General features: G+C 49.0%; 1 protein-coding gene across 2 annotated transcripts in view; it reads right to left on the bottom strand.

Annotated features, from left to right (window-relative positions):
* The window catches only part of ankrd6b (ankyrin repeat domain 6b), a 36,063-nt gene extending 23,101 nt beyond the window's left edge, over positions 1-12,962 (bottom strand). For both annotated transcript variants that reach the window (XM_066676623.1, XM_066676624.1), the window contains exons 1-2: positions 12,800-12,962; positions 4,087-4,185 (exon numbers count right to left, since the gene is read on the bottom strand). In XM_066676623.1, the coding sequence (XP_066532720.1) occupies positions 4,087-4,185; positions 12,800-12,925 (225 nt within the window). In that variant the 5' untranslated portion in view covers positions 12,926-12,962. The remainder of the gene's footprint in view (positions 1-4,086; positions 4,186-12,799) is intronic.
* Between the last annotated feature and the right edge of the window lie 9,058 nt (positions 12,963-22,020).

The following is a 22,020-nucleotide window of genomic DNA, read 5'->3' as shown; positions in this document are numbered from 1 at the left end:
GAAATATCAATATGTACATTTCAAATATTAAAGGTGATATGAGAGTATGTTTCCTCACTATTTTGCTAGCTCTCCAGTCTGTTTGTATGCTGGGAAAATGTCCTGTGGTTATACAAAACCCAAAGCTTGGTAAATGTGTGCCACGGCCAAAAAATGGCACCTGGAGGCAAGAGGGTGGTGGAGAGACCTCCAAATGATAAAAAAAAAAGCACAAAAAGGTTTGAGGATGTTGTTCTATTCCAGTTCCAAAGGTGGGTTATATTGACCTATTTTGGCTCTTTTAGACGTATTACATAATTTAAGGTGGAACTGACTTGGATTGATGTCTTTCCATGAAAGCAAACGCAGACCAAAACTGCTACAAAACTAAACAGCTCGAGTTACTGTGATTTTCTGGTCATTTTAAGAGTCAGCCATTTTGGATCCAACTTTTGTTTTTTCAATGGGAAGAGGGTCATGTGACACATCAAACTTATTGGGAATTTCACAAGAAAAACAATGGTGTGCTACGGATACTGGAAGCCTGTGCTAGCATTTCTCCTGCGGTGTTGCTATTAGTGTGTGAAGAGTGGGAGAAGAGGGTTGCATTGACAATCAACACAATGGGCAGCACTTTGAACACATTTTGTAAGTGGTCAGAAACTTGTAAATAATTCATGAAAGAATAAAGTTACGTTAAAACCAAGCTTTTCTTGTGAAATTCACAGTAATTTGATGTGTCACATGACCCTCTTCCCACTGAAAAAACAAAAGTTGGATCCAAAATAGCCGACTTCAAAATGGCCGCCATGGTCACCACCCATCTTTGAAAGTCCCCCCCCCTCCCATATACTAATGTGCCACAAACAGGAACTATCATCAACCATTCCCATTTTATTAAGGTGTATCCATATAAATGGCCCACCCCTGTACATTAATCTAGTAGCACATCAGTGAACAATTGCTATCAAACACATATAGTGAGAGGGGAACGTGTTTTCTTATTTTTCTCATAAAAAGAAAATATTTTTCTACTTGATTTTTCGCCAAAACATTCCTTTAAGTCTTGTTTGGACTGACCCACGTTTTCCCAACCACCAAAGCTTGCGTTCTTCCCATCCCTGAGAGTTCCACCGCTCCAAAGTGGGATTCATTGGTCTCTGGAGAATGCCAAGCCTGTGTGCAGCAAGTCTTTTTAAGAATGAGCAACTTTCTCTAACCTCCTTCATCCTCTCCTCTGTTTCTCCTCTCTCCCTCCCAGCTCTCCTCCACGGCCTCCTGCCCTCCCTCAATCGCCTCAGCTGTGTGAGGGTGTGTCCACCGAGAGAGGGGGAGCTCAGGGACCAGGCTGAAAGATAAACCTCCAGCGCTGGCTGCTCGGGTGTCTGGGCTCCCGGACCTGTGTCTAGCCCTGGCTCTGGTTCAGGTTCTAGTGGAGGGTTGGGAAGAGATTCCTCCTCCTGCCAGTCGTAATAATCCCACTCCAAGCCACTGGAGGACGCCATTGCAGTGCTAGTAATGGTCGGGTGCTCTTAGAAAACCCCTACAAAGCAGTGTTATCCCCCGCAGGTGGTAATTAAGCGCTGGCCGTTTTACAAGGTGTTATTACAGCCTTCAGCTCACAATGGATCCCATGCAGACACAAACCACGCAGAAAAAAGTAGCAGGTCACATTCGCTAATGGCCAGCCAAAGCATGCCGTGCAAAAATAGAAGATAGTTTTTCCTTTGAACGTCATGAAAGTGTTGAGGGAAGTGAGCGTTAACTAGAATCATTATTTGCAGCGTTAGTATCGCAGTCATGAGCAGTGTAAACAAAGGAAACACCACTAAAGCAGCTTTGAGAAAGAAAAAGACACAAAGTAAGAGAAATATTCAACTCAAAATATTATTGTTAATTTGTTTACAGCTCTGTTTTCACATGAGACTTAACATTCACATCAGATCTATTAAACATTACAGTGTTTAAAAGTGTCACAGACTAAGGGTGTGTTCGTATTTGGGGTGTGGTTCCCTTGGTACAGGCCACACTGGGCTTAATAGACTTATCAGTGTTTTGGTGGTATTTTTAAACAACTGGAAACCGAGCAACAGCAGCAGCAATCCCTCCACTGTACAAACCAAAGAAGATACGTCACTGCTTATAACGTTCCACTGCCGTGGATCTGGCTTTGACCTATGTGTAGGTAAGTACTGTGTTTTTCTTGTGCATCTTTTGACTTGTAGAACACTAATCTCCAAAATACTACATTCATGACATACACAGTCTGTCCACACGAGCTGTGTCCGGTGTAGTTCAGTGTGGTTGTTAAACTACAGTCAATATTCAAGGAAGACTTTAAACCAATCGTTATTCATTTCCCATTAATGACAAACTATTATCATATTTCCACACGATGTAACAGTTCTGAGGCTCCTCACAGATTCGGTAAAAGCATTACTGACAACACCGAGCAGGTCAGGGATGATTTGTGCAGCACAGTAATGTGTCAGGACATAGAATTACAAACACATTTAATCTTGTTTTATAGTGGAATATACTTTGCCTGATGTGCTCAGCAATTTCTGATCGGAGTTAAAAAAACAAAAAAAAAAACAGACACTGTATGTGTATTACGGAGGTAGATCGGAATGGGCCAAGACTAGGGCTGAAAATGTATGGTGTTCATTCCTTCATTCATTCATTATCTGTAACCCATATCCAGTTCAGGGTCACGGTGGGTCCAGAGTCTACCTGGAATCATTGGGCGCAAGGCGGGAACACACCCTGGAGGGGGCACCAGTCCTTCACAGGGCAACACAGACACACACACACAATCACACCTACCAACGTGTGTTTTTGGACCATGGGAGGAAACCGGAGCACCCGGAAGAAACCCACGCGGACACAGGGAGAACACACCAACTCCCCAGAGACAGTCACCCGGAGGAAACCCACGCGAACACAGGGAGAACACACCACACTCCTCACAGACAGTCGCCCGGAGGAAACCCACACAGACAGAGGGAGAACACACCACACTCCTCACAGACAGTCACTCGGAGGAAACCCACGCAGACACAGGGAGAACACACCACACTCTTCACAGACAGTCACTCGGAGGAAACCCACGCAGACACAGGGAGAACACACCACACTCCTCACAGACAGTCACCCGGAGCGGGAATCGAACCCACAACCTGCAGGTTCCTGGAGCTGTGTGACTGCGACACCTACCTGCTGCGCCACCGTGCCGCTCCCAAGAGGATATTTAAATCATAAATGCTGCATATAGAGTGCTGTATTGTCATCCAGTTGTGGTTGTTATCTTGAACACAGCGTGGTATTTGGTTGCCGCTCATTGTTCCAACTCAGTTACAGGAGATAAATATCCCCAGCTCTTGTTTTATATTGAATTTAATTTAAAAACACCATAAATAGGAATGTGGTGTGTTCTCCCTGTGTCTGCGTGGGTTTCCTCCGGGTGCTCCGGTTTCCTCCCATGGCCCAAAAACACACATTGGGAGGTGTATTGGTGACTCAAAAGTGTCCGTAGGTGTGAGTGTGTGAGTGAATGTGTGAGTGTGTCTGTGTTGCTCTGTGAAGGACTGGCGTCCCCTCCAGGGTGTATTCCCGCCTTGCGCCCAATGATTCCAGGTAGGCTCTGGACCCACCGCGACTCTGAACTGGATAAGGGTTACAGACAATGAATGAATGAATGAATATCCTCTTGGGCTTCTTAGTTACAAAAACATGCCTTGTCCCTAATTCATAGAATTTAAACACAGTTTAGATAGAAATCACTGAAATAAATCACAATTTCCCCAAATCGTTTAGAGTGAAACTGGTGAGTGTAATCTTTCAATTTTGTCTGATTTATGTTGTAATTTTATGTTGTAAATACGTACGGCAGGGTGTATTACATCTGTACTGTCTTGAATGCTGCTGCTAAATCTGTGCCAAAACCTGCCTTAGTATAAGAAATTGATAAACTAATTTGGAACTCATAACTGCTTAGAAATACTCTGCAGTCATCACACAGTTCCACAAATCGGGCTTAAAGCTAACTTCTATTAACTCACCACTGATTTATACGTACTGTGTATAAACAGTGAACCCTCTACTCACGTCATCCTGAATGTCCAGGTCGCAGCCGGCCTTCAGCAAAATCCTCACCACCTCGATGTAGCCCTTGTAGGCAGCCAAATGCAGAGGAGTCCGGCCATACTGTGAACACACAACACACACTCTCAGAAAGCGGTTATAAACCCTCGTTCCCACAGTCTAGAGGGAAATCAGAGAAGCGTAGAAACCAGAGAGAACCGAGGCAGAATCTGTTGAACTGTCCGAGTGTCCGAAAGCCAAATCTCACACAGGCGGCAAGTTAAACGCAATCTGCTGCAAAATACAAGACCCCATTTGTGTACAAATGTTTAATTCCAGGAATTAAAACCCAACTGAACTTCATAAGCCACAGCTCATTGTGAACGCTGAGGAGAAAAAGACGTCTTCTAAAGGGTGATGAGAGACACATCTCCAGGACCAGAGACGGATCTAATCTTCCGGAGGACTAACCCCAGCGCTCAAGCAGCTTCAGTCCAAACACACACCGAGGGACAGATAGGATCAGTGCGCTGAGATTATGAGGCTTCTGGCTTCTGTAAGCTTGCGAAGGCACTGATAAGAGCTTCTCACATCTGTGTGTATGAGGAGGATAAACTGGATTGACGTACAACCGAACATCATATTAGTATTTATTTATGAATTACATTCAAGAACCGTCTGGAAATGCTACTTGTGTCAGGTTAGTTGCCAAGATATGGTCTTCATTTCTGAACTAAAGGTGAGAGTAATGACACTTTTACTATATCTTTTATTCACTGGGCGCCAGTCCTTCGCAGGGCGACACACACTCCCACATTCACCTGGAGGAAACCCATGCAGACACAGGGAGAACATACCAAATACTTACAGACGGTCACCCGGAGGAAACCCACGCAGACACAGGGAGAACATACCAAATACTTACAGACGGTCACCCGGAGGAAACCCATGCAGACACAGGGGGAGCACACCACACTCCTCACAGACAGTCACCCGGAGGAAACCCACGCAGACACAGAGAGAACACACCACACTCCTCACAGACAGTCACCCGGAGGAAACCCACGCAGACACAGAGAGAACACACCACACTCCTCACAGACAGTCACCCGGAGGAAACCCACGCAGACACAGGGAGAACATACCAAATACTTACAGACGGCCACCCGGAGCAGGGCTATAAAACACTGGTCAAGCTCACAGTGTGTGTTCTTGTACTAAAATAAATCTTTGAAAACTATGTTTTGAGACTGTGGATTTCTTTAACTGGATTTTGCCAAATTCTTGAACGACAGCAAAGTTTAATTTAATTTAAAGTTTAAAATGTGTGTGTCCCCATCACGTTCTGAAATGTCTAATTCTATCCCCACTGTGTATACTCTGTATACTACTTATCCCCAGTGTGTACTCTGATGACTTTATGTATAACGACTTGCTGCAGATTGCCAGGAAAATGGGTTCCTGTTCCTTTAAGAAGTGTGTGGGCAAGTTCACAATAGTGACCTCTTGGTCCACTCTGCCCCTCACTGTAATGCTAGCTCTGTTAAAATCTTCTTAATGAAGCCTGTATTGTGTATTCATCCTGGTGTTAATAATAAACCTTTCCACAAAAGCAAGATCAACAAACTCAGTTCATACTTTTAGACACGAAGCAGGCCAGTGTTAGAGCTGTGAGTTTGAGCTGTGAGGCTCTGTAGCGGCCGGTCCATTGTTCTGAGATGCAGTGGATCCTTGAATGCCTTCAGACCCATGTAACATGTACAGGAATAGAAGCATCAAATTATTTCAAATATCCCAACCACAGTACAATGGAGGTTGAGAAGGAGGTTGAGATGGAGGTTGCTTCACCATCCGTATCACTGACTACTTCTAAGCTCTGTTAATTAAAGCTATAAGAGGCTTTTGGTTTATGTAACTAAAGCCCAGTGAATGAGCCCACAATGTGTTTCCCCACACTCATCTACTGCCCACTGTTTAAACAGCTTACACCCAGTGTTTTTAAACTCTAGCTGTGTTGACATGCGGGAAAAATAATACTCCAGCACCTTTTTGTTATTACTGCCTTCAACTGCTGATCTGAGATAAGATTTGCTGAGTCCTATACAAAGGTAGAATATTTCAACAGCCTCCCACATTATACAATTCCATCATTCATTATCTGGAATCATTGGGCGCAATGCAGGAATACACCCTGGAGGGGGCGCCAGTCCTTTACAGGGCAACACACACACTCACACCTACGGACACTTTTGAGTCACTGAACCATCTACCAACGTGTGTTTTTGGACTGTGGGAGGAAACCCACACTCCTCACAGACAGTTACCCGGAGGAAACCCACGCAGACACAGGGAGAACACACCACACTCCTCACAGACAGTCACCCGGAGGAAACCCACGCAGACACAGGGAGAACACACCACACTCCTCACAGACAGTCACCCGGAGGAAACCCACGCAGACACAGAGAGAACAAACCACACTCCTCACAGACAGTCACCCGGAGGAAACCCACGCAGACACAGGGAGAACATACCACACTCCTCATAGACAGTCACCCGGAGGAAACCCATGCAGACACAGGGAGAACACACCACACTCCTCACAGACAGTCACCCGGAGGAAACCCACGCAGACACAGAGAGAACAAACCACACTCCTCACAGACAGTCACCCGGAGGAAACCCACGCAGACACAGGGAGAACATACCACACTCCTCACAGACAGTCACCCGGAGGAAACCCACGCAGACACAGGGAGAACATACCACACTCCTCATAGACAGTCACCCGGAGGAAACCCACGCAGACACAGGGAGAACACACCACACTCCTCACAGACAGTCACCCGGAGGAAACCCACACAGACACAGAGAGAACAAACCACACTCCTCACAGACAGTCACCCGGATCAAACCCACGCAGACACAGGGAGAACACACCACGCTCCTCACAGACAGTCACCCGGAGGAAACCCACTCAGACACAGGGAGAACACACCACACTCCTCACAGACAGTCACCCGGAGGAAACCCACGCAGACACAGGGAGAACACACCACACTCCTCACAGACAGTCACCCGGAGGAAACCCACACAGACACAGAGAGAACACACCACACTCCTCACAGACAGTCACCCGGAGGAAACCCACGCAGACACAGGGAGAACACACCACACTCCTCACAGACAGTCACCCGGAGGAAACCCACGCAGACACAGGGAGAACACACCACACTCCTCACAGACAGTCACCCGGAGGAAACCCACACAGACACAGAGAGAACACACCACACTCCTCACAGACAGTCACCCGGAGGAAACCCACCCAGACACAGGGAGAACACACCACACTCCTCACAGACAGTCACCCGGAGGAAACCCACGCAGACACAGGGAGAACATACCACACTCCTCACAGACAGTCACCCGGAGGAAACCCACTCAGACACAGGGAGAACACACCACGCTCCTCACAGACAGTCACCCGGAGGAAACCCACTCAGACACAGGGAGAACACACCACACTCCTCACAGACAGTCACCCGGAGGAAACCCACGCAGACACAGGGAGAACACACCACACTCCTCACAGACAGTCACCCGGAGGAAACCCACGCAGACACAGAGAGAACAAACCACACTCCTCACAGACAGTCACCCGGAGGAAACCCACTCAGACACAGGGAGAACACACCACACTCCTCACAGACAGTCACCCGGAGGAAACCCACGCAGACACAGGGAGAACACACCACACTCCTCACAGACAGTCACCCAGAGGAAACCCACGCAGACACAGAGAGAACAAACCACACTCCTCACAGACAGTCACCCGGAGGAAACCCACGCAGACACAGAGAGAACACACCACGCTCCTCACAGACAGTCACCCGGAGGAAACCCACGCAGACACAGGGAGAACACACCAAACTCCTCACAGACAGTCACCCGGAGGAAACCCACTCAGACACAGGGAGAACACACCACACTCCTCACAGACAGTCACCCGGAGGAAACCCACGCAGACACAGGGAGAACACACCACACTCCTCACAGACAGTCACCCGGAGGAAACCCACGCAGACACAGGGAGAACACACCACGCTCCTCACAGACAGTCACCCGGAGGAAACCCACGCAGACACAGGGAGAACACACCACACTCCTCACAGACAGTCACCCGGAGGAAACCCACTCAGACACAGGGAGAACACACCACACTCCTCACAGACAGTCACCCGGAGGAAACCCACGCAGACACAGAGAGAACACACCACGCTCCTCACAGACAGTCACCCGGAGGAAACCCACGCAGACACAGGGAGAACACACCACACTCCTCATAGACAATCACCCGGAGGAAATCGTGTGTGTGTGTGAGTGTGTGTGTTGCCCTGTGAAGGACTGACGCCCCCTCCAGGCTGTGTTCCCGCCTTGCGCCCAGTGATTCCAGGTAGGCTCTGGACCCACCGCGACCCTGAACTGGATAAGGGTTACAGATAATGAATGAATTACTTTTTTTTTACTCCTCATGTGGCAAGTAAACCCAACCCACTCTGGGAGTCAATCAGTTAATGTCATTCTTTTCTGTCTCTTTCTCTGCAGTATCCTCTTCTTGACAGCTCCACATTCTTACAGACCCACAGTGTTGAGTTGTCTTGTCACAGTGAAAAATAATGCACAGAGACGAAGATTTTTTTTCAGATCTGAAACTGGAGTTGAATTTGACTTTGCTAGCTCTCACCACCCCTCTGTAATATAACTGTAATTTAATCACAATTTATCTGAACAAGAATTAACCTAAAATTAAGTCGTTTGAAAATGGCAAGTGAGAAGAATTTATTGGTTACTGCGTTTGTTATGATTCTATCAGGAAAAAGCGCTGATTTGTTCTGCCCGTGGGGATAATACTGTACCCAAAGGCACACGTGTGTTTTAGTTTAGACGGTTTATAGACGGTGACTGCGACGATCATGAACCCTCATTCCTCAGGACGCTGTCTATCTCCCTCCATTTTCCAGAGCCGTGGTATTTCAGAAGCTACGTTCCCTGAAGGAATCCAGTGTGTGGATTCAGATGCAGAAGCCGACTGCTTCAGTGTAAAGGCGGTGAATGGGCTGAGGGCCATGTTGTGTGGGGTTTCAGGGTGTGTCCGCGAGCCGTGGGAGCTGTTCGGTTTCCACACGGTCGGCTGGGTCGGGTTTCGTTTGGTGCTGGTTTGGAGGGCTGCCACATCCACACTTCAGGTAAAGGCCTCTCATGAGCTCCAAGCGCACGGTTGCCATAGTTACAGCGCTGTGACCTGGAGTGACCCTTACAAACTTAACACTATCTCTGCCCCATTTATATTCACTCTGCAGCTGAGTCTGCCCTCGCACCCAGCCACTAGACCCTCCCCAACCATCCACGCCAAGGCTTTTTCTCCCTGCTTCTTCGTAGGTTCTCGTATCTCTATTCTCAGACGTACTTATGCCAACATAAACACACAGCAGGCTTACCCTCCCTCTGCCTGAAGAGAAACACAGCACAAGAGAGTGCTGCGGGGGTAAATACACAGCCATAAACTGATAAACAGATAACTGCACGGAAATAGTGAACATAATATAGGGCCTAGGAGTGTGGTGTGTTCTCCCTGTGTCTGCGTGGGTTTCCTCCGGGTGACTGTCTGTGAGGAGTGTGATGTGTTCTCCCTGTGTCTGTGTGGGTTTCCTCCGGGTGACCGTCTGTGAGGAGTGTTGTGTGTTCTCCCTGTGTCCCCGTGGGTTTCCTCCGGGTGACCGTCTGTGAGGAGTGTTGTGTGTTCTCCCTGTGTCTGCGTGGGTTTCCTCCGGGTGACTGTCTGTGAGGAGTGTGGTGTGTTCTCCCTGTGTCTGCGTGGGTTTCCTCCGGGTGACCGTCTGTGAGGAGTGTGGTGTGTTCTCCCTGCGTCTGCGTGGGTTTCCTCCGGGTGACTGTCTGTGAGGACTGTGGTGTTTTCCCCCTGTGTCTGCGTGGGTTTCCTCCGGGTGACTGTCTGTGAGGAGTGTGGTGTGTTCTCCCTGTGTCTGCGTGGGTTTCCTCCGAGTGACTGTCTGTGAGGAGTGTGGTGTTTTGCCCCTGTGTCTGCGTGGGTTTCCTCCGGGTGACTGTCTGTGAAGAGTGTGGTGTGTTCTCTCCGTGTCCGCGTAGGTTTCCTCCGGGTGACTGTCTGTGAGGAGTGTGGTGTGTTCTCCCTGTGTCTGCGTGGGTTTCCTCCGGGTAACTGTCTGTGAGGAGTGTGGTGTGTTCTCCCTGTGTCCCCATGGGTTTCCTCCGGGTGACCGTCTGTGAGGAGTGTTGTGTGTTCTCCCTGTGTCTGCGTGGGTTTCCTCCGGGTGACTGTCTGTGAGGAGTGTGGTGTGTTCTCCCTATGTCTGCGTGGGTTTCCTCCGGGTAACTGTCTGTGAGGAGTGTGGTGTGTTCTCCCTGTGTCTGCGTGGGTTTCCTCCGGGTGACTGTCTGTGAGGAGTGTTGTGTGTTCTCCCTGTGTCTGCGTGGGTTTCCTCCGGGTGACTGTCTGTGAGGACTGTGGTGTTTTCCCCCTGTGTCTGCGTGGGTTTCCTCCGGGTGACTGTCTGTGAGGAGTGTGGTGTGTTCTCCCTGTGTCTGCGTGGGTTTCCTCCGAGTGACTGTCTGTGAGGAGTGTGGTGTTTTGCCCCTGTGTCTGCGTGGGTTTCCTCCGGGTGACTGTCTGTGAGGAGTGTGGTGTGTTCTCTCCGTGTCCGCGTAGGTTTCCTCCGGGTGACTGTCTGTGAGGAGTGTGGTGTGTTCTCCCTGTGTCTGCGTGGGTTTCCTCCGGGTGACTGTCTGTGAGGAGTGTGGTGTGTTCTCTCTGTGTCCACGTGGGTTTCCTCCGGGTGACTGTCTGTGAGGAGTGTGGTGTGTTCTCTCCGTGTCCGCGTAGGTTTCCTCCAGGGTGTGTACCTGCCTTGCGCCCAATGATTCCAGGTAGGCTCTCGACCCTCCGTGACCCTGAACTGGATAAGCGCTTACAGATAATGAATGAATGAATGAGCAGGGGCCTGCATCGTAAAGGACACCTCAAGTGGCCATGAGCTGCATACAGTGTTCAGATGTTAATGTTTAGAGCAGCGGCTTTGGGACCAGAATGCCACTAGTTCGATGTCCTCCAACCGGGAAGGAGGGGCGTGAAAGAAGAGCACTGCCTCCTCCCTCACCGTCACCAGCTGAAGTGTCCTTGAGCAAGGAACCTCCCCCCTTAACTGCTCCCCAGGTGCTGGGGGAGGCTGTCCATGTCTCAGGGTGTGTTTATTTGTGCTCACTGCCCCTAGTAGCATTAGTGTGTGTTTGTTCAGGGGGTGGGGGGGGGGGGGGGGGGGTGGAGGCTGGGCTAAGTGCACCTTGCCCAGAGTGTGTTATTACCCAATAATCCTGGGATTCTGGGTACACTCTGGAACCCACTGTGATCAAGATGAAGCAGTTACAGAGCATTCATTCATTCATTATCTGCAACCGCTTATCCAGTTCAGGGTCGCGGTGGGTCCGGAGCCTACCCGGAAGTTACAGAACATGAACGAATGAACACTGAGTGTATTAGTGCCACCTGAAATGGTCTGGAAGAATTTATACCATAATAAAAGCTATGAAACACATCTATTGACTCAGATACAAAATGCAAATCCTTCACTTGTCACGGAACCAATGCTTCTAAGGAATATATCCCTATATCACCAGCTATCAACTTTACAACAGCAAAATTGCATCTGGTGCAGCTCAGAGCGCATGAATAATGCATTCCCTCTACGCAGAGCTGCCTCGGAAGGAACCGCCAAAGGAAGAGCGGCTATTCTTTGAAGAATTGCTCTTCCTTATTGTTCGTCACCCTCGTAAAGATTAAAGCTGTTTAGGGCCGAGGCTCTGACCTGGATTCCGCCTTGTTCCTGCCTTTCATCAGAGCAACTTCTCCTCAGAGTCATTTTCACTTTCTTCTCCCTCTTTTCTGCCTTTAATCTCTCCCATTCTATTCCCGTCACTCCGCTGGCAAACGGAGGAGAAGCGCTCGTACGTTCCTCCACCTCGTGTGCAATATCCTCCCAATGCGTTCTCGGAAGATTATTGCTTTCCTAAAGCTTTATGTGGAGACTTGAATCTCAAGCTGATTAGAGGAGGCCTTAAAATATAAACAACTATTAAATTCTAACTAGTGTCTGCTCTGAACACATGGCTCGGTTTCACAGCTTGTCCAGTCGCATCATTGAATAACTGTGTGGTATGCGTTTATGAGGCTGAATGCCATCAGATCCTCACAGCAGTGTTCCACTGTGTAGTCTAAAGGCTTCCCAGAAGAGCAGTAAACGGAGTCACTCTCCTTAATAACAGCCTTCAATTCAGAAGGAATTTTACACACAGCCACTCAATCTTCCAAACATGTGTTTTTGGAATTTGGGCAGAGACCGACGCCCCTGGAGTAAACCCACACAGACACAGAGAGAACACTAAAAATTCCTCGTAGACGGTGACCTGAGCTGGAGATTGAACTTGAGCATGATACCAGGACCCCGGAGCTTTGTGGCAGCGTCGCTACCTGCTCCCCTACTGTGCCACCCGTACCTGAAAACAGTGGTTTAAAAATAATCTGATTTCACGCCTTGCACGTTTGAATACATCTCTGTAAGACTTTCATCCATTCGTTCCAGGCTTTACAGCTTCCCACTGACAGCTTAAAGGCAGCCTGCCGGAGCGGCTCAGCTGGACTCACCTTGGTGACGGCTACTTTGGCTCCCTTGTTGATCAGCTGCACCACATGGTCGGCCTGGCCCTTGTGTGAGGCTACGAGGAGCCGCTCGGAGAGTGTGCGCACCCACGCCGCATCCTGCTGGCTCATGAAGCAGAGACGGAGGCCTGCGGGGGTCCAGGGTCCAGTGCTTGGGGAGGGGGAGGGCAGAAGGGGAGGGGTCGGACCACACTAACTCATCTCAGGGCAGGGCTGGATAGAGAGGAGAGAGGAGAAGAGATCCAGAGTTGTCCACCGCTGGAGCGATCGAACCAGCATGTCCTCCAGCAGGCCTGCACAGCCACAGGAAACACATGGAACAGAAGTGTGAGCCAGGGTAAAAGAGGTGTAAAAACAGGAAGAGTGTGTGTGTGTGTGGAGGAGGAAAAGGGTAGTCATTATGTCAATATGAGGACGAAGCGGGTTTGACGTGGACAGTGTGTGAGCTGGGAACTATCAGTTGTTCTCCTGGAACTTAAAGGAATACTAGATAACATTTTTCACCCTAAAATTAGAGCTTGAAAATCATTGTGACTCTCCAGTGACCTGGAACCGGGAGAACAGCGCCCCTGCCTGGGCTCAGCCTTGCAAAACATGCATTAAGTAACATTCATACATTCTGTAACTGTTATCCAATCGAATTAGGGTCGCGGTGGGTCCGGAGCCTACCCGGAATCACTGGGCGCAAGGCGGGAACACACCCTGGAGGGGGCGCCAGTTCTTCACATGGTGACACACACTCACACATTCCGTGCCGCCCAACGTATATCATCAACAAGTGTCTCGGTGTGTGCAGCCAGGCTGCGTTCAGCTAAAATGAACCTTTCACATGGTGATACCACCCATCCCTGTGTCTGTGAGGAGTGTGGTGTGTTCTCCCTGTGTCTGCGTGGGTTTCCTCCGGGTGACTGTCTGTGAGGAGTGTGGTGTGTTCTCCCTGTGTCTGCGTGGGTTTCCTCCGGGTGACTGTCTGTGAGGACTGTGGTGTGTTCTCCCTGTGTCTGCGTGGGTTCCCTCCGGGTGACTGTCTGTGAGGAGTGTGGTGTGTTCTCCCTGTGTCTGTGTGGGTTTCCTCCGGGTGACTGTCTGTGAGAAGTGTGGTGTGTTCTCCCTGTGTCTGCGTGGGTTTCCTCCGGGTGACTGTCTGTGAGGACTGTGGTGTGTTCTCCCTGTGTCTGCGTGGGTTTCCTCCGAGTGACTGTCTGTGAGGAGGGTGGTGTGTTCTCTCTGTGTCTGCGTGGGTTTCCTCCGGGTGACTGTCTGTGAGGACTGTGGTGTGTTCTCCCTGTGTCTGCATGGGTTTCCTCTGGGTGACTGTCTGTGAGGAGTGTGGTGTGTTCTCCCTGTGTCTGCGTGGGTTTCCTCCGGGTGACTGTCTGTGAGGAGTGTGGTGTGTTCTCTCTGTGTCTGTGTGGGTTTCCTCCGGGTGACTGTCTGTGAGGAGTGTGGTGTGTTCTCTCTGTGTCTGCGTGGGTTTCCTCCGAGTGACTGTCTGTGAGGAGTGTGGTGTGTTCTCTCTGTGTCTGCGTGGGTTTCCTCCAGGTGACTGTCTGTGAGGAGTGTGGTGTGTTCTCTCTGTGTCTGCGTGGGTTTCCTCCAGGTGACTGTCTGTGAGGAGTGTGGTGTGTTCTCCCTGTGTCTGCGTGGGTTTCCTCCAAGTGACTGTCTGTGAGGAGTGTGGTGTGTTCTCCTTGTGTCTGCGTGGGTTTCCTCCAGGTGACTGTCTGTGAGGAGTGTGGTGTGTTCTCTCTGTGTCTGCGTGGGTTTCCTCCAGGTGACTGTCTGTGAGGAGTGTGGTGTGTTCTCCCTGTGTCTGCGTGGGTTTCCTCCGAGTGACTGTCTATGAGGAGTGTGGTGTGTTCTCCTGTGTCGGCGTGGGTTTCCTCCAGGTGCTCCGGTTTCCTCCCACAGTCCAAAAACACATGTTGGTAGGTGGATTGTCAACTCAAAAGTGTCCATAGGTGTGAGTTTGTGAGTGAAGGACCCTGTGAAGGACTGGCACCCACCCCAGGGTGTGTTCCTGCCTTGCACCCACCGTGGCCCTGAACTGGATAAGGGTTACAAACAATGAATGAATGAATTAATGTACTCCCTAGTCATAAAGTGTCAGAAATCACATAAACAAGTCTACCTGAGTTTACATAACATCTGGATGCAGTTTGTGTGGTGATCTTCACGATGCTGAATGCTTTCATTGCTTAAAACATTAGCAACACAACCCCAAAGCGAAACCACAAAAGCAAAGCCACTAGGCATGTCTTGGCGGATCGAGTACACCTGCGGTAAGAGGAAAAGTTGTGTAAAGTTTTCCTTTTAACACCTCAAGGCTTCCTGAGGTGCAAAATGACACGGCGATATATTTTCGGCGTGTCAAAACACAATGCGCTTGAACACAAACAGGCCGCATCACTGCCGTCAGCAACGTACTCAACACTTCAGAACTCGCCGATAAAGCAGATCCAACCACAGGCTGGAGAGCACAATACCAGGGTCCGGACGAGTGAGATTTGAGACGACCGCAGGCTCGAGGCGCTGTTTCTGCCGAGCATCCTCTCTCATTACCACACATCAACAGGTAAAGGCTGTCAACACTGTACGGAGGGCTCCGGTGACTCAGTCGGAGCGGGGCCAATAAAGACAGTGTCAGTCAGTCTGTAGCGCATCAGGATTGTGGCTCTAAGGCTTTTTACTGCGTTTACATGAGGTGGAGATGTATTCTGTTTCCTCACAAGGCCCTGTGCCAAGTGGTGGTCACGCTAAGGGTGGGCATGCTGGATCTAGACAAACCTCTGGAGGAATAATAGAGGGGTTCACAGCTTGGGGACTCGGCATGAAATCACCATTACAAAGGGGTTCCTAAGCTGGCTCCAGGTGAGGGCAGTGCATGAAATTAAAGTGATATCTCAGAGAAAGATCCAAAAGGTACACAGCTTTTTCTGAACTCCAAATGAAGGTGATGCTAAAGATTTAGCAGTTGAGGCTAATACTCGTGACTATATTAAAAATCAACAGCAGTTTATACTTTATTAAAGAGCACTGTCGTTAATGTTTTGGGGTTGATACAGATGCTGATATTAAGGAGCTACGAATAACATATCATTCATTCATTCATTCATTTGTTCGTCTTCTGTAACCACTTCATCCAGATCAGAAAGTCTGTTAGTCTACTGTGAATCACTGGGTGCAAGGCAGGAACACAACCTGGATATCCCCCATTCACCCTGTCACTCACACAGACCTGTGGACAGTTTCACACACTCACCCAGTCACTCACACACTCACTCTGTCACTCACACACTCACCCTGTCACTCACACCTGTGGACAGTTTCACACACTCACCCAGTCACTCACACACTCACTCTGTCACTCACACACTCACCCTGTCACTCACACCTGTGGACAGTTTCACACACTCACCCAGTCACTCACACACTCACCCTGTCACTCACACCTGTGGACAGTTTCACACACTCACCCAGTCACTCACACACTCACCCTGTCACTCACACACTCAGACCTGTGGAAAGTTTCACACACTCACCCAGTCACTCACACACTCACCCTGTCACTCCCACCTGTGGACAGTTTCACGCATTCACTCAGTCACTCACAAACACACCTTTGGACAGTTTCACACACTCACTCAGTCACTCACAAACACACCTGTAGACAGTTTCACACACTCACTAAGTCACTCACACTCACCCTGTCACTCACACCTGTGGACAGTTTCACACACTCACCCAGTCACTCACACACTCACTCTGTCACTCACACACTCACCCTGTCACTCACACCTGTGGACAGTTTCACACACTCACCCAGTCACTCACACACTCACTCTGTCACTCACACACTCACCCTGTCACTCACACCTGTGGACAGTTTCACACACTCACCCAGTCACTCACACACTCACTCTGTCACTCACACACTCACACCTGTGGACAGTTTCACACACTCACTCAGTCACTCACACCCTCACCCAGTCACTCACACACTCACACCTGTGGACAGTTTCACACACTCACCCTGTCACTCACACACTCACCCTGTCACTCACACACTCACACCTGTGGACAGTTTCACACACTCACTCAGTCACTCACACACTCACCCTGTCACTCACACCTGTGGACAGTTTCACACACTCACCCTGTCACTCACACACTCACACCTGTGGACAGTTTCACACACTCACTCAGTCACTCACACCTGTGGACAGTTTCACACACTCACCCAGTCACTCACACACTCACACCTGTGGACAGTTTCACACACTCACCCTGTCACTCACACACTCACACCTGTGGACAGTTTCACACACTCACTCAGTCACTCACACACTCACCCAGTCACTCACACACTCACACCTGTGGACAGTTTCACACACTCACCCAGTCACTCACACCTGTGAACAGTTTCACACACTCACCCTGTCACTCACACACTCACCCAGTCACTCACACCTGTGGACAGTTTCACACACTCACCCAGTCACTCACACACTCACACCTGTGGACAGTTTCACACACTCACCCTGTCACTCACACACTCACACCTGTGGACAGTTTCACACACTCACCCAGTCACTCACAAACAAACCTTTGGACCGTTTTACACACTCACCCTGTCACTCACACACTCACACCTGTGGACAGTTTCACACACTCACACAGTCACTCACAAACACACCTTTGGACAGTTTCACACACTCACCCTGTCACTCATACACTCACACCTGTGGACAGTTTCACACACTCACCCTGTCACTCACACACTCACACCTGTGGACAGTTTCACACACTCACCCTGTCACTCACACACTCACACCTGTGGACAGTTTCACACACTCACCCAGTCACTCACAAACAAACCTTTGGACCGTTTTACACACTCACCCTGTCACTCACACCTGTGGACAGTTTCACACACTCACCCAGTCACTCACAAACAAACCTTTGGACCGTTTTACACACTCACCCTGTCACTCACACACTCACACCTGTGGACAGTTTCACACACTCACACAGTCACTCACAAACACACCTTTGGACAGTTTCACACACTCACACAGTCACTCACAAACACACCTTTGGACAGTTTCACACACTCACCCTGTCACTCATACACTCACACCTGTGGACAGTTTCACACACTCACCCTGTCACTCACACACTCACACCTGTGGACAGTTTCACACACTCACCCTGTCACTCACACACTCACACCTGTGGACAGTTTCACACACTCACTCAGTCACTCACACCTGTGGACAGTTTCACACACTCACCCAGTCACTCACACCTGTGGACAGTTTCACACACTCACACCTGTGGACAGTTTCACACACTCACTCAGTCACTCACACACTCACCCAGTCACTCACACACTCACACCTGTGGACAGTTTCACACACTCACCCTGTCACTCACACCTGTGGACAGTTTCACACACTCACCCAGTCACTCACACACTCACACCTGTGGACAGTTTCACACACTCACTCAGTCACTCACACACTCATCCTGTCACTCACACACTCACACCTGTGGACAGTTTCACACACTCACTCAGTCGCTCACACACTCACCCTGTCACTCACACACTCACACCTGTGGACAGTTTCACACACTCACTCAGTCACTCACACACTCACCCTGTCACTCACACACTCACACCTGTGGACAGTTTCACACACTCACTCAGTCACTCACACCCTCACCCAGTCACTCACACACTCACACCTGTGGACAGTTTCACACACTCACCCTGTCACTCACACACTCACCCTGTCACTCACACACTCACACCTGTGGACAGTTTCACACACTCACTCAGTCACTCACACACTCACCCTGTCACTCACACCTGTGGACAGTTTCACACACTCACCCTGTCACTCACACACTCACACCTGTGGACAGTTTCACACACTCACTCAGTCACTCACACCTGTGGACAGTTTCACACACTCACCCAGTCACTCACACACTCACACCTGTGGACAGTTTCACACACTCACCCTGTCACTCACACACTCACACCTGTGGACAGTTTCACACACTCACTCAGTCACTCACACACTCACCCAGTCACTCACACACTCACACCTGTGGACAGTTTCACACACTCACCCAGTCACTCACACCTGTGAACAGTTTCACACACTCACCCTGTCACTCACACACTCACCCAGTCACTCACACCTGTGGACAGTTTCACACACTCACCCAGTCACTCACACACTCACACCTGTGGACAGTTTCACACACTCACCCTGTCACTCACACACTCACACCTGTGGACAGTTTCACACACTCACTCAGTCACTCACACACTCACCCTGTCACTCACACACTCACACCTGTGGACAGTTTCACACACTCACCCAGTCACTCACACCTGTGAACAGTTTCACACACTCACCCTGTCACTCACACATTCACCCTGTCACTCACACACCCGTGGACAGTATATTTTTATTAAATTTATCTAACAGTAATATACAGTCTGGTAAATGCTGTAAATATGAATCTAAATCTGTGGTCTTCTCCTGTGAGGAACACAGTAAGGCATCATCATGTTCTGCCAAGTGTGAGCCACCACTGACTGATATCACAGCCAACTGCAAAACAACTCGACGTCATACAACAGGACAAACCAGTACAAAGATGTTGCCATGAATGTTTGGGGTCTTTCATGTTTAATCCGCTCCTCCCAAGCCCCATCATGCCTCATCCCATCATTTCTTCTGTGTGGAAGCTGAGGCAGCATTTAAAGAGTCATAATTACGGACTTGAATCTAGGATTTGAAAAATACTCCTCGGTCCAGTGCACATCAATGGTGTAAGATTTCTCTCATGCTTATTTCAGCAATATTACCATACCAAAGGAGGCACCAGGAGAGTGTGTGTGTGTGTGTATGTGACAGAGCCGTGTGTGTGTGTGTGTGTGTGTGTGCGCTAGGGGCCCTCCTCTGTGATCTAAGTCCTTATACTTTGAAGGGCAGAATTCCTCTCGTACTCTCGCAGACACAATCACAGGCAGCTGTAAATCATACGGATGATGATAAGGCTTCAGCTTGTGGTTAGACCACCACATACCTCCTTAATCCCCCCCTACACAAACTCAGCACTGCTCTGAGGATATTTAGCAGAGTCTGCTTTGCTCATTCCACGGACGACTGAATGTTCAGCTGCAGTTAGAATACCTTACGTGCATTAGCTTTTACTTTCCTTTCTGCTCATCACACAGACTCTGGATGACTGAAGGGTGGGACTGAAAGGTCTGGCTGTGTTCTCCCTCGAGCTTGAGGTTCAGTTCCCCTTATGAACAGAGGCACTGAGTGATATACTGGAGCAGGGTTCACTAACAGGCGGACTGCTGTCTGGGTACGAACCTGGACCTGTAAATAATAATCTATTGAGAACTGCTTTATTTTGAAAGTAGTGTTTATATTAACTGGTGGATCACATCCGTTGTAACTATCACACGTGATTCTAACCAGCCAATGGGATCTGTGCGTTATGATGAATGACACACACAGGGCTGGGCCCCTGACACGGGTCCTGTCCCACGTATGAGATAAAAACTCTTGTGGAGAACTTTTGGGAAGACGTGTTGTGTACGGTGAATCCAGAAATGTTGTAAATAAGGAGACCATCACCTACCCTTCGGCCAAAAGAGATTTGTGGTTACGGATAAATCCCACCCTCCAACAAAGAGAGCCAATCAGGATGTTGGTTACGGATAAAGTCCCACCCTGGAGCAAAAAGAGCCAATCAGGATGTTGGTTACGGATAAAGTCCCACCCTGGAGCAAAAAGGGCCAATCAGGATGTTGGGTGTGGATAAAGTCCCACCCTCCAACAAAAAGAGCCAATCAGGATGTTGGTTACGGATAAAGTCCCACCCTCCAACAAAAAGAGCCAATCAGGATGTTGATTATGGATAAAATCCCACCCTCCAACAAAAAGAGCCAATCAGAATGTTGGTTACGGATAAAGTCCCACCCTGGAGCAAAAAGGGCCAATCAGGATGTTGGTTACGGATAAAGTCCCACCCTCCAGCAAAAAGGGCCAATCAGAATGTTGGTTACGGATAAAGTCCCACCCTCCAACAAAAAGAGCCAATCAGGATGTTGGTTATGGATAAATCCCACCCTCCAACAAAAAGAGCCAATCAGGATGTTGGTTACGGATAAAGTCCCACCCTCCAAAAAAAAGAGCCAATCAGAATGTTGGTTACGGATAAAGTCCCACCCTCCAACAAAAAGAGCCAATCAGGATGTTGGTTATGGATAAATCCCACCCTCCAACAAAAAGAGCCAATCAGGATGTTGGTTACGGATAAAGTCCCACCCTCCAAAAAAAAGAGCCAATCAGGATGTTGGTTATGGATCAATCCCACCCTCCAACAAAGAGAGCCAATCAGGATGTTGGTTATGGATCAATCCCACCCTCCAACAAAGAGAGCCAATCAGGATGTTGGTTATGGATAAAGTCCCACCCTCCAGCAAAGAGAGCCAATCAGAATGTTGGTTACGGATAAAGTCCCACCCTCCAAAAAAAAGAGCCAATCAGGATGTTGGTTATGGATCAATCCCACCCTCCAACAAAGAGAGCCAATCAGGATGTTGGTTATGGATCAATCCCACCCTCCAACAAAGAGAGCCAATCAGAATGTTGGTTACGGATAAAGTCCCACCCTCAACAAAAAGAGCCAATCAGGATGTTGGTTATGGATAAAGTCCCACCCTCCAGCAAAAAGGGCCAATCAGCTAGCGGTAAATGCAGTGAATGGAGGAGGGTTGACGATATTGTGGCGCGAGAGAAGAAAAACAGTGAAGTCAACCGCAACTACAAGTCATCAGGCACTTTATTGTAATTATGTAAACTTTCTCAAAAGCATTGTTTATTCTTAAATTTTACTTGGAATAAGGATTCAACATTTTATTTGGAGTATTTGTTATTTATATTTGGTCTGATTCCGTGTGAAAACTGAAATATACTGAACTGTAATTGTAATTTGAGTTGATGTAAATTAAAACGATTATAAAACTAGTTCAGTGTACTTCAGTATTCAGGGTATGGCACTGATCACAATGCGATAGCATTAGAAGAATTAGAATTAGAGTCACTTTATTGGCCACGGTGCTTGCACACAGAGGAATTTAACCCAATCCGTGCAGTGAAACACACGTT

The sequence above is a fragment of the Hoplias malabaricus genome, chromosome 7, assembly GCF_029633855.1.
Source record: "Hoplias malabaricus isolate fHopMal1 chromosome 7, fHopMal1.hap1, whole genome shotgun sequence".
Taxonomy (NCBI): domain Eukaryota; kingdom Metazoa; phylum Chordata; class Actinopteri; order Characiformes; family Erythrinidae; genus Hoplias; species Hoplias malabaricus.
The sequence above is the reverse complement of the archived record's forward strand: the minus strand, read 5'-3'. Positions and strand labels throughout refer to the sequence as shown.